This window comes from Acromyrmex echinatior, chromosome 1, assembly GCF_024713525.1.
Source record: "Acromyrmex echinatior isolate Ae372 chromosome 1, ASM2471352v2, whole genome shotgun sequence".
Taxonomy (NCBI): domain Eukaryota; kingdom Metazoa; phylum Arthropoda; class Insecta; order Hymenoptera; family Formicidae; genus Acromyrmex; species Acromyrmex echinatior.
In genome coordinates, this window is record NC_141852.1 from 14,827,287 (window position 1) to 14,841,216 (window position 13,930).

Sequence of the window (13,930 nt, forward strand, 5' to 3'; positions counted from 1 at the left end):
TTCTCGTCGATTATTATTATTTAAATACATTAATGTTATTTAATATCCAATGTGGTCGGATCGAGGGTTGATTTTATCCGCGCTCAGTAATTAATGTGACCACAGCGAGCAAGAATTGAGGGATATTTACACATGTCTAAGAAAATCGAGCAAATTGTCTCGTCGTTATGGTCGCTACGGCGAGTCGACGAAACTGTTCTTCCGGCTACTGTTGTTGCTGGTTGCACACGGCCAGCATCCCGCATGAGTATCGCACCTGTGCTGTTGCTAAACGCGTATGTACGAAACGCAGACGATGCATGCAGCGACTACGGAATCCCCGTATTGCAATTTATGCTGATTTATATGCGCGACGGCTTGCAGAATAGAAACCTACAATGGTAACCCGAGTATCTCTCTCTATCTTCTCTTTATGGATATATATATATATATATATATATATATATATATATATATACACACACATATCGATTTATTTATACCCTGTTTTCTAATTCTATACATCGTTTGCCTGTGGATTGCACTGTTATCGTCGCGCATTGCAAGTTAGTTAGGATCTAGTGAAACTAACGCTCGCGACCATTAACGAGGCTGCTGTACTTCGTATTTTTATCACATCTCTTTCGTGTAAAGTTTCAAATAACACCTGTATTTTATCAGATCTATTCCCTCTCCCCTTTTATACGTCGGAATATACATTCTATGAAAAACAATAGCTCTCGACTGAGCTTTGCAAAATATCTCGCCCGCACGTGAAAATTTTTAAAGTAATACCGGAAGGGTTATATTTCATTGTCCTTATTTTACAGAACGGATGTTATTTTTTTCGCTGTTTTTCCTTACCGGAACATATTTTGCACCCGATTCTTAAGCTAAAATCTGAAGAAAAAGTTTACAATGATCGTCTTTAATAATGAGCCATTACGCACATTTGTGGTCTCAGTAATAAATATAATGAAGGTTGGCCCGTCTGACCCTCCTCGTGTTCTACCACAGATATGTATCCGTTTACACGATCCCTTCTTCGTTCCCGCGTGTGCTTATTCAAATGTGTCTACATCTACACCGGCATTTCTCCGACAGCCATTTCTACGCCATCCACCTAGTTGGCACGAACCTGGCTTCCCATGAAACGCCCAGACCAGTTCTCCTGGTATATACAACAAAGGATGACGTTCCTCACTGAATGCTAATTGACACCCAACCACAACGACCCATGCTAAATTCTGTCCCAAAATTTTGTCTGCGTCGTGCAGCTAAGCATTATTATTAGTTTGATGTTGCTTGAATCAGTCTTGCTGCAAATCGAATATTGATATCTTTAAACATGGATTTATAACGGAAAAGTCAATTACAAGAATAATTTTAAGCAAAATTATAATTTGATTTATCATTATACACAGCTTTAATTATCAATTATTTATTCCCTTTTAACACATAACATGTATTAAGCACATACTTATATTTAAAAAATGATATTGTATCAACAGCATTATTTTGATTAAAAATAATCTTGCTGATTTATACATAAAAATAATTTATTAATGAAACGAAATTTTATTAAAATAAGAACATGACATATTGCTTTTATTAATGCACAGAAAGAAAAGATTGACTGAATATGGCATTTTTAATTGGCTCTTAATCTATTCGCAATATTAATAATATACGATTTTTATTAACAATTTTTATTGCAATCAAAAATTGACTGCAGCTAATTAAAAATGTTACACCATACCTTATCATCTAAATTGCTGCAGCAGCCAATATTTTCTTTCAGTGTAGTGTTATTACATCCGAAAGATGTGTATAAATCGGAGTAATAAGGGTTATGGAATAGAAGGAAGGAAATTTTCTTTTCTCGAAAGAGGGATATGATCAACAAAAACAAGTTTCAGGTCGGCAGCAAACTGCATTCGCACATATCCAAATAAAATTGATTATGATTGAATTTACTTGTTAAATATAATAATCCATTTTATTGAGTAATTCCTAAGCCGAGTCTGATTTGTCAATAAAATTCTTAGAACAGTAAGTCCTTAAATAATTGACTTGACAAGATAACTAATTTTACGATGTAATTGGACGCGAATTCCTGGACAGCGCGATATGTCATCATTTCGTATCTTTCTTGTTAATAATTGATATCTGTAAAGTATATTATTTCACAAAAGTATATTATATCAAATTGAAATTGAAATATCACGTTTAACATCTTTTTAAAATAAAATGTATCTATTTGTTCAAGTATTGTAATAACTGAAGAATTATAAACAGAAAAATATTAATGAGATTATAATTTATTAAAATGATTCCAATGATTAAATTGAAATTATTATTCTAAATGCATTGTATCAATAACTTTAAATATCAAAACTTAAAGGACAATAATGGATAGATCGATCTCGTTTATCATGTAGATTTATTTACCTCTTTCCGATACAGAATTTTAACACATAACGAAATAGCTAGAACTATCAGCCGACACAATTGATTTCGTAATAATTAATAATTAAATTTCCGTCATTTGTCATAATTAATACCAGTCAATTTTAAATAAATAAAAGATTATTTTATAGATTTTGTTAGAAAAGGAAGAGATAGTGAGATTGTAATTTATTTTATTTACTTTATATTAATTTAACTGATCAACGTGAAATAAAAACCTGGATCAGACGTGTAACTTATTTCCCTCTGGAATTTGTACAGCGGCATCAGCGGAAGTTTGCTTAAAAACTCCAATGGCTATTGCAGCCGTACAGTCTCGTAACTTTACAAATTCACTCAAGCTTTGTGAAGAACTCTGCCTCTCTCTTTTTATTTCCCTCTCATCCTCTCTCTTTCTCTCTTTCAGTACCTATCTGTTAAGTCATCACCATCCGTCGAACTTGATATTCGCTTTCTAAATTAATATTCTTTCTGAAACCTCCCGTAGCTTCTGTTTTTTAATAATACCTTGATAACGATAATAAGAAAACACTCGTTTTTCTTTTTCCTTTATATACGCATGAGTTTACAAACTTTTTACTGATGAATTTCAACAAGATATCTGGCGAAATAAAAAAAATAACATAATCCCAACGGACGTGAAACGGTATGGTAATTTAATTTCCGATGAATTTTATTTCAGCCTGCCGCTGCTATTTGAAATGAAAAAATGAGAGAGAAAGTACTTTTGTTAATCGGTAACTTGCCTCATTCATATCTTCCCCCTTTCTTATCGACGCCATATAAATAAAAGTGTAATAAAAATAGATATACTTGAGACAGAGGTGGCAGACGACAAGATAAAGACGTGCCTTTCTTGTCTCATAATATAAATTGCGCCAGTAAAACTACAATATAACGACATAAAAAGTTGATTGCCTCTTGAGGCGAACAACGCTACTTAAGATGGACACTTCCCATCCGATAATTTAGCTTATCGCGAAAAAATTATTATTTAATTGTTAGAAGCTCTTACAGCTTCTCAAGTTTTAAGCGTTTGCCGTAATTAAATTTTTCCGTCAAATTTTTCCTGAGAAAAAGTCGATCCTAAGTTCATCGTGGAATTATGAAGGATGAGCCAATATGTCTGAAACATTCTTTATAAACGTCATCTTCATCTGATTAATTAATTCCTTCGCGTACAATAATGCAGAGCATAAAAGTCGGTGAAAAGATATCGGGGAAGGGAAGAAAGAAACTGTAATTAGATCGCGTTTCTTCTGAAGATTTTCGTCTCCGCTTTATAGCTTTTTCTCTTTATTATTACGTTACAACGATATTTCTCTCTTATAACAAAAGATTAGTATCTTATCCTCGTATCATTGAAAGTGTACGCGATAATGATTTCACATGCATGTTTGATCTTTCGTGTGAATCAACATTTTATTATACATTTGAGTCGAGGTAATTTATTCTCCATTCTTGCTTAATTAATTAAAATCTCTTAGTCGTTCTTAAATTACAGCCGCAGCCTTAATTTTAAATAGTTGTTCGCAATGTATCAGAGATTAAAAGTGTTACAAGGACACATTGTTTTCTTCAATTTTAATCGTTTTTTTGGAATTATAATTAAATATACGAATATAATTTATAGTATTTATTCCGTATAATTATTTTTTTGTGAATACAAATCTAAACTGTGATTTAATGATAATTTTTAGTTTTCTATATAAATACTTCGAGAGAATAATTAAAATCATTTTGAATAGATACGATTTTTACGAGAATTCTTTCGAAGCAAAGATTAATCCGCTTATTTCTGCAGATAAGCACATGATGATTAGCAGTCACTGCTTATTTATTTAATCCTATATTACTCACGTGGTTTTTTTTAACGTAATTGTTGGCATAGAGTATATCTGACTCTCAATATTAATATTATATACCAACTTTTATTATTCTCTTTGATAATTTCCAATAAAATAAAGATTGATATTCTGTACATTCTTTATATAAAGATAAATGCAATTTTTTTCTAAATTGTGCAATAATTTGCGCTAAATATAATATGTATATATGTTTTAATTTTCATTGCTCTCTTTAATGATTTACAAATAAATAAAGATTGATAATATCCTATATATATTTTAGATAAACATAAATGTAAAAATTTTGTTTTAATTTTGAAAATTTGCACTAAATATAATAATGTGTATAAATAGTATTTATACGTTCAGCAAATTTATAAGGCAGGAGGTGTCCTGGACAACCCACACGAGTAATAAAGGGTTAATGTCCTATTGTATCTCGATTAGCGACGATTGCTCTTTTGCATCCGTGTAGCCGCAACGTGTTTGCACAATATTATCTCTCGGCTAATGGATCGTGACGACATTTGAGACGCAACACCTCCCTTAAGCTGAAGGGGCAAATTCTGAAAAATCGTCCTAGACCTTTTTACACGCACTGCCTTCGCCGTCGGGCATATATCATCGCCAAAGCCGATAAGCCTTCGCATCGGCGAATTTTGTTATTAAGGCCTAAGGGGAGAAGACATCCGGTATCGGGAGAATGTAATCGCGAAATGACTCAGCTGTGTGACGTGTAATTTATGACAGCAGTCCGTTTCGAAAAGCCGATCGCCATTCTACCACATGGACCGCTGATTGTTTCGCGATTATCGATTTTCGTTTCGCATGGAGAAAGCCGTTTTGCACCGTGGAATCCCAGATACTTACACGCCAGAGTCGTCTCTCGTAAATATATATGATTTCCTATTTCATTTTATTTATTCCCCGTTGTACACATGACTGTTATTACAGTAATAAATTTACTCATACACGATGCCGCTTTACATAATACCTCTCGAGCGAATTCAGCACATGTTTGCGAACAGGTACATTTTCCGGAAAGTATCCTTCCCTGATCCAAATAACGTTACCTGACAACGTGTCCGTTAAACTACGTGCTGTCATTAAGGCATTGAAGAAAAGGATAACGATAATTTATGTCCTTCTTGTGAATTTTATATATTCGATATTTTGTTCTATGGACCAATATACAGGGTATTCCAAAATTCTCGAAATATATAAAGATTTTCAATAAATTAAGTAAAAAAGTTATTTGTAAATTTTTATTTTAAACGATAATTTTTTAGTTTAATAAGGATTTAAATATAGCAAGTCACAGACTAAATGATCATCCGTCCATAATCTAAACATAATCTGTAACTGGTTAATATTTAAACCCTTATTATCTAAAAAAAAAAATATCTACAATAAAAATTTATGAATAACTTTTTTATTTATTAGGTGTTGGAATTAATTCGTAGCGTTTTACAAGTGATGGGAAGTACTTTCATTAATGTATTTTTTAATGCTCATGTGAAATAAATAACATTCTTTCATTAAAAAACGCTACGAATTAATTCCAACACCTAATAATTTATTGAGAATTAATGTTTTGCTATAATATTTTGAATCGCGAATTTCAAGATTCTCTGTATATTTCGATTACTAATTCAGTTTGATATATTTTACAGATATTCAAGAAGAGAAAAATTCTCCTTTTACTTTATGAGGGAATAAAAATGGACATTAGAATTTTTTTTAGATAAAAGAAAAGAAATGAAGAATCGCGTAAGTGGAGTGCGGAGCGTTTTATTCCCAAAGAAATACTTATACATTTTTCATGCTATGTCGTTTAGAGTACCGCTACGGCATTGTCGAAATTACACTGATGACGACAACGACAGCGGCGGAGGAATACTCTTATGTCACGTCCTTGAACACCTGTCGCCATTTGCATGTTTTGTTACACGAGTTACGTCCCGCAAACCGATCGATTCGATTACGTCGTCTATCTAATCTAATGAGACACGAGAGGAGAGTAGATAACATTAATTACGCTAATTGATATCTATTCAACATCGATCTTTCATTTGATCAATAGGATAAGGCAGATTTGAATCATAAAATCTTGAATCTTGATTAATGTCCCCGAAAGAACCTGCCTATATTTTATCTGTACAGAAAGAAATTTTGCTAAAATATCTAAAAAGTTAAAGTATCAAAACTAGATACAGATATAAAAATAATTTTGTAGAATTGTCTAATTAATTATGTAAGGGAGACCAGTCATTTTTTGATTAGTGATTTTTAGAAAAAAATGAATCCCTGATTTTGAAATATTATATCCGTTATAATGTACCTACATCCTTTAGATATTAAAAAAATATTACTCGTGAATTCATTATATCGTTAAAATAAGTTATTTGATTTTAAATGAAGCTGTGAAAATGTGACAATTAACCCCAATTTGTTTTGGATTCTAGAATTCACACATTCTAGAATGGGCAGTAGCATATTTGTTATGGACAATACATATAAAAAATATAATTTTTATTTTAATATCAGTTCTATATTTTGAGAAATAATAGTAATTATGGTATTAATACAAATATACATATAAATAATATAGTTATTTTAATCATAAAATGCGTAATTTGTTTTTATATCATAGTTTCTATATGAAAAATACATATATATCTATACAAACATGCATATATATCTATACAAAATGTATATTTGTGAGTATATTCTCTAAAAATGTGTTCTCTAAAGATATTAAAATTAATTATCACCTAATCTGGTCTCATTTTGGTCAATCTATTCTAAATAGTCATTTTTAATAAAAGAGGATTGTATTCACAAACTTTATCAGGATAATGATTAATTAATTGTAGCAAAAATCTTTTAAGACGTGTCATTTTCTAAGGATATTGTAATTAACAATGCCAAAGACTTGTCAGACAACAAAATAGATGATAAGAATAATTTACTCACTAACTTTATTTTCTTAAAAATGGCTATAAATATAATATGCAATGCTTGTGGCGCAAATCATTTTACACAAAAAATTAATGTTATATTAGCAATCTACAGTAAAAAAAAGAGATTTTTCTGCGATGTTCTGTTTGAATTATAAGTATTTTGACAATTAACCACGTACAACAACCAGCCCCGGTCTCCCCTAAATTGTTAATTATAATGTCAAATTATATCTCATTTGAGTTATTTTTAATTATTTCTACTGAATCATCGCCATTGCTTCTACTCAATATATCATTAATTAAATTAAAGCAATGGAGTTATAAAACAATTTACCTTAAGAAAATGTATTCAATTTATGACTCAAATTTAATTTTTTATTTATTATACGTATATAATACAAATGTTGTTTACTTGGAAACTAATCGCTAAAATAAATTAATTTATATTTTAGCAAAATGCCACTTTTAATTCAAAGGATTAGATTATCATTGATAATCAGTATAAAATACTTAAGATAGATATATTATATTTTAAAAAATATTGTAACATTGCACATTATGTTTGAATTTTTTATAAATATTTTGATGGTCTAACAAACTTATTTTTATTATAATTTTATCACAAATTATTTTTAAATTTGTATCTAGTTAAATTTTTAGAGAGAGATATTTCAGCAAAATCTTTTTCTTACAAAAAGAAGAGGTTTACAAACATATAGTCAAATTTCCTGAAACTCATCACGAGATATGTTAACTCTTATAAAAGTCGCGATAACTTTGCACAGCGTGTGTACGCGCGCAAGAAATATTATCACCTGAGAAAACGCTCTGGAGGAAAGTCGACGCGTACGAATAACGGTGAAATGGGGGGAAAAGTCTATTACGTCGCCTGCCATTATGGATAATGCCACATGACGCGTTTCGCCATCTAGAAGAATGGATCGTTACGTGGGTGTGCGCGAGGTACAATGCCTAATGAAGTAACGTGGCCGCCAGGAGAAGTAACGTACACGTCCCTGGTAAAAGGTCTTTGACAGGAGACTTAAGTCTATCAGCCGCAGAAACATTTTATATGAAAGTATCAAACGAGAAATATGATAAGCGCGAATAAGGTGGTCATATATAAATATATAAAAGAAAAAAGAAGGGAAAAAAGGTAAAAGTGAATATTCATTCTATTTGCTTCATTAGCTTTCGTTAATTACAACTATTGTTCAGGCTTGTACCTAAAGAAATATCTATCAAAATATACAAATTTTATACTTGTAAGAAAATCACAATGTACTACCGTAATTTACTTGTGTCAATGTATAAAACTCTGCGAGCGATAAATTGATAGGATCATTCAAATCGTATTTCTCACTGGCTGAAAATTATATCCGAGAATTCTCCTAGCAAATACCAACTAACAATAATACTACATCAACTCCAATACCTAAGCTCCAACTAACAGTAATATAATTAGTTATAATGTTCCACTTAACAATATAACTGTTGCGTGTTATATTACAGTTATATCGTTGAGTGAAAAATTATAATTAACAATTATAATTAACAGTTACATTATTGTTAGTTGAAATTTGGGATGTTATAATTTCCTACTCAACAATGTAATTGTTATAATATGTGTCAGATTATATTTATAATATATATACTGTTGAGTAGGAAATTATAATGTAATATTTATGTAACGTTACTGTACAAAAATATCATTTTTATTGCTAAGAACAATAATTACTTAATATACTTTCTTTCTTTTAAGTATTAGTTATCTTTAATAAAGAATATTTTCGTGATAATCGGTAATGATTTTAAATTATACAATTTTTAGAAAAACTCACTATTATGTACTCAAATCAAGAATTTATTTTCTTTTTTTGACGAATATATTATAAAATCGAAGAAACGACTTTATATTATAAGCAAAATCAAATTTGTTTTAATTTATCAATCTTGATTGAAGTATTATTAGGATTTAGAATATATTTTGAATTTGATGCTTATAATAGATTTGTGGTTTATATAAACTATTGAAATACTTCAAACAAGTAATTATTGTCTATTTACATACAAGATGTATTTTTCTGTGTTTGTTAGTTGATGTTTACTAGGTTGACATCGATATAATTCGAATTTTGATTTATGATCAAGTTTCCGCCGAAAATAAATTGCTCGATCCTCGATTAGTGATCTCAAATCACTTACGGTGTTGTTTGTCATCGCACTCGCTACGGAGTCGGCACGGTAAATAAGTTGATTGAACATTCTATGAACTTATAGGAACCTATCTTCTGTCCTAGTGTATCCGTTCCTTTGAACGTCATCATTTGTGTTCTTTGACATCTCGTGGCCTTTCGGCGGTGACAATTGCGGCCACTTGAGTTCCGCTTTGCGGTCTTTATGCGATGTTTAGCCAGTTTGGCTCTTCTCCACTTTCCATGCGTTCGACCTATGTCGATCCTCGCGCTTCCAAGACGCTCGATGCACCGGTCGATTCGCGCACGAAGAAGGAAAAGGCATTGGAATCCGACGACTAGTCGCTCTTCTACTGCTGGATAGAGGTCTGCTGAAGAGCGTGCAAGTGAGCATAAAGACCACCGGACGCCATCAGGTCGTCGTGGGTGCCCATCTCGGCCACGGTACCTCGATCGAGCACGCAGATCACGTCGGCGTTCCTTATAGTGGCCAGACGGTGAGCTATGGTGATACACGTTCTGCCCTGCATAGCCTTGTCCAAGGCCGCCTGCACGACCTGCACGCAGAAAATATCGGTTAATGCGAGAGGTTGTTTCCTGAGGATATAAGTGTGTGACGACGGCGGCGAGAATATAAATGTAAACGATTAGGTTGACTTTTCCTTTGTATATCTTGATCTTTTAGCATGATTTCGTATACAATACTGTGTGCAAAAACTAAGACATGTATATACTTAGAATTTAATTGAATTAATCTTTTAGGGGTTACTATATCGTTTTATTACATTGAGTATTGTGAAAAATATTGCATAAAAATGAACCTATTATAATAAATATTTTTCATTTTATTAAACACCAGACATCAAACAATATAAGATATTTCTTTAATAAAGAAAAAACATAACGTACATACTTACATGGAAAACAATTTTACTAAAGGGTCTAAAAATTTTTATTAGAGATAGATCTAAAAAAATAATTTTGTTTTTTCAAAATAATTATGTAGGATGCTTAAGTTGGTTCTTAGAACACTGAAAGAAGAAATCAACATTTTCAAAAGCAAATGTTACTTGTGACATTTTTTTCAATATTTATTGATTATGAAAAATTTGACTGTGATGACAGAATATACATTTCTGTGAAATATATTACATTTCTCTTATTAATTGTAAAAAAAAAAAATAAAATCGCGCGATGATTTATTTGTTAGAAATATATATCCATTTCGCTATATTTAAATAAGAATTTATTTCAGTGAAATAAGCATTATATCTTCCACAAATAAATTAAGTAGTTTTTTCCCAATACATAATTAAAACTTTTTGCAGCATTATTATAAACGCTTAAATATTCTATTATTATAGTTATTTTGTTGTAATGATCCAACAAAATTATTTTTAAATCTATATCTAGCTAAATTTTTAGATACATAGAATAAATGATTTTGCTGAAGTATTTAAAAGTTTAGACACAGATTCGAAAATAATTTTGTTGGCTTATAAAACTAATTATGCAGAATAATCAAATGATTGCTAAAATATTGCAAAAATAAACTTTTTGCAGAATTGTTCATTATACTTAAATTGTTTATACCAATTATTCTGATAGTTCATCAAAATTATTTTTTGTATCAATCTAAATTTTTAAATACTTCGACAAAATTTTTCTTTCTTTCCATGTAGTAAAGTAAAACAAACCTCGGATATGCCACTAAAAGTAACATCAAAGGATTAAAAATTATTCAAATAACCTTTATAAAAAACTTTTATTCAAGTATAAATTTTTTTATTCGAATTAATATCGAGATATACCCGAGAATTAATCGCTTGCGTTGGAATAATATCTTTTATCAAGTGTGTTTTTTTATTATCATTTAAAATATCACGAACAGAGAATTATCTTCTTTCTCAGAATTTATATCTCTACGCAGTATAAAAAATTATTCACCGCTTACGTAATTCATTTCTAAAATAGTCTGATATAAATTTTAACTTTTGATATCGCGTTGCACATGCATGACATCGATCCATTACGCAAAACGAGGCGTGCCGCGTGCTAGCGCGGAAGTGTTAAAAACAAATTAACATTAATAATACAACGGCGTGCATATGTTCCTTACGCGTACCTGGGATATAAATTATTCAATATGTCTTCCCAAAACTAATTCCGTAAACGCAGAGTAATTAGCACAAGCGATAGTTAACACGGAACACAGTTTAAATCAGAAGAGCGATTTAGGCATGGGGTGTTTTAATGAGACTAATCGAGCGTAAACACTTTCCCGTTTTCGTTTTACGAGATTCGACAAAAGGAGGGACAGGCGCCGTCGCTGGATTATGTTAGAAGAGGAAGAGAAAGAGAGAGGGGGAGGGGGAGGCGACGCGGAAACAATATTACCACGAAATTCATTTGGCCGCGACAAGCCGTTTCCCGACCGGGGTGCAACAACCGCTTGCTCGTAGAGCCGAGCATTTCCGATTGTTAACGCTGATAATACCGGTAATGGCGTGACAGCCGGTACATCCGGTAATTCGGCAGATCGACATCGAGTGACGGAGGGAGAGTATAAAAAAATATATATACGTCTGATTTGTCGATATTTACAGAATATGTTTGACCAATTATGGCAGCACTTTTTTAATGAAATTTCTTTATACACGGAATGGAAAAATGTGATTGTGCGGTTATGCAATTTATGCGACAGGAGGGATTGATCTGTGCATACAAGTATTACTGGATTTTAATTGAACTTTGCCAGAATTATCATACAAACCGCGTGTTGGTATACTGTAGCGTATAATATGCGGCGAACGCGGACATTATTTCGGGGCCATGCTCTTTGACTCGCACTTTCTACCTCTATTTTTCATCTAAATCCACCTGGGTCACGTTAATATTCATCTCACTATCCCGTGCTCACCACGCTACAGTTTAGATTACCGCGAAATCGCTGCAATCGACGGCCCGCTGCAGTGGACATCGTATAAATACTCAAATATTTATTATCCGACCTCCGTGACTATCGTACTCGTTATTGCTTATCGGAAATAGTTCCGTTTGCAACATAGTTCCGTGATATTTATGCCCTATATATTTGTTTCAATAATTTCTCTCTCTCTTTCTCTCTCTCTCTCTTATTAAAAATGCAGATAATTCACTTAGATCGTATATAAGAAATTAATCGTTATAATATTTCTATTTTCTCCAATCTCTAATTATTGCTTTTGCAATTTAAAATGAGACAACTTTCAAAGTACAGATCTTAAGAATTTATAATATACGAAAGAAGCGTTATAAAATAGGAGGAATATCATGATGTAATTTGTGATGTATTTTGGAGGTGACCGCTAAAATTACAGTCCGCTTAAACGTTATAACATAGTTCACTGGTCATTAGTATTTACTGTGTTATTGTAAAAACTCCATTTGTTTTACAGGTAGCAAATAGACAATTTTATAGAGGTACATTTTAATAATTTTTAGAAGTGTGTTGATATTAATTCTGTGACTAGTTTAACTTGGAGGCCTTGAATGCTCTTAATTGATGAGTGAGTAACTTTTATTGCACACTTCATGTAACTTCGAAAAATATGTTGGTATTAATTTTGTAGCTTTAATCTAGCTTGGAGGCATTTAATGTGATTTTTTGTAATTTTACTTGTACTTTTAGTAATGTATGCATGTATCCGACATGTAAATATATTAGTGATGTTCTATATTTTTTCTCTTATTGTACATAACTGCAATTTTTTATTCTCTTTAATTTTTTTGTAAATTATATTCGTTCTATCTTAATCGAAGGACTTCTATCTTTAATAATTGGTATTATTTTATGATACTGATATAATTGGTATCATTTTATAATGACCTAATTTTTCGTTTTCTGATTAAATTTAATCTGATAATAATATAAAAATTATATTTTTTAGTTATAATTAATCATTAAACTAGTGGTTTTGTAGTGAATAATTTTTAGACTTACCACACTATAAAACATCAGTTTAATAATTAAATGGCTAGAGAAATATAATTTTTACATTATTACCAAGTTAAGTGAGATTAAGTCTGAATCACAAGTTATTCATAAAATAAAAAAACAGACCTATGGCTAACAAATTTGCTAACAACTTTTGTTAACAAGAAGAAGTTATGTTATATGAATGCTTATTGAGTTATTTTAATAAAACGTAATAGTACAATCCCCTCCCTTCCCCTAGACATACATAGTTTGTACAAAAACAGCTCTTGAAGATAAAATTTAAACTTTTTTTACAAATTCTGTCCATTTTAGCAGTACTTCGCGTTGCGTTTTTCGTTTCCCTTCTCGTACAAAGCATGAATATACACTTGTTTCGTGCAGAGTAAAGGAAAACGTAGCTAAAATGGATTGACCTAAAAACTTGATGCTGACTCGGGGTTAATGCAGCCCACGAACGAACAGAATAAAAAAAAGAAATAAACAAGTACTGTGTGCAAG

The 13,930-nt window shown here is 31.3% G+C and overlaps 1 protein-coding gene across 10 annotated transcripts in view; it reads right to left on the reverse strand.

Moving 5' to 3' along the window:
• Window positions 1-3,701: 3,701 nt before the first annotated feature.
• The window catches only part of Mdr49 (Multi drug resistance 49), a 95,626-nt gene continuing 85,397 nt past the window's right edge, over window positions 3,702-13,930 (reverse strand). For all 10 annotated transcript variants that reach the window (XM_087411105.1, XM_087411092.1, XM_011057604.2 and 7 more), the window contains one exon: window positions 3,702-10,010. In XM_087411105.1, the coding sequence (XP_087267231.1) occupies window positions 9,804-10,010 (207 nt within the window). In that variant the 3' untranslated portion in view covers window positions 3,702-9,803. The remainder of the gene's footprint in view (window positions 10,011-13,930) is intronic.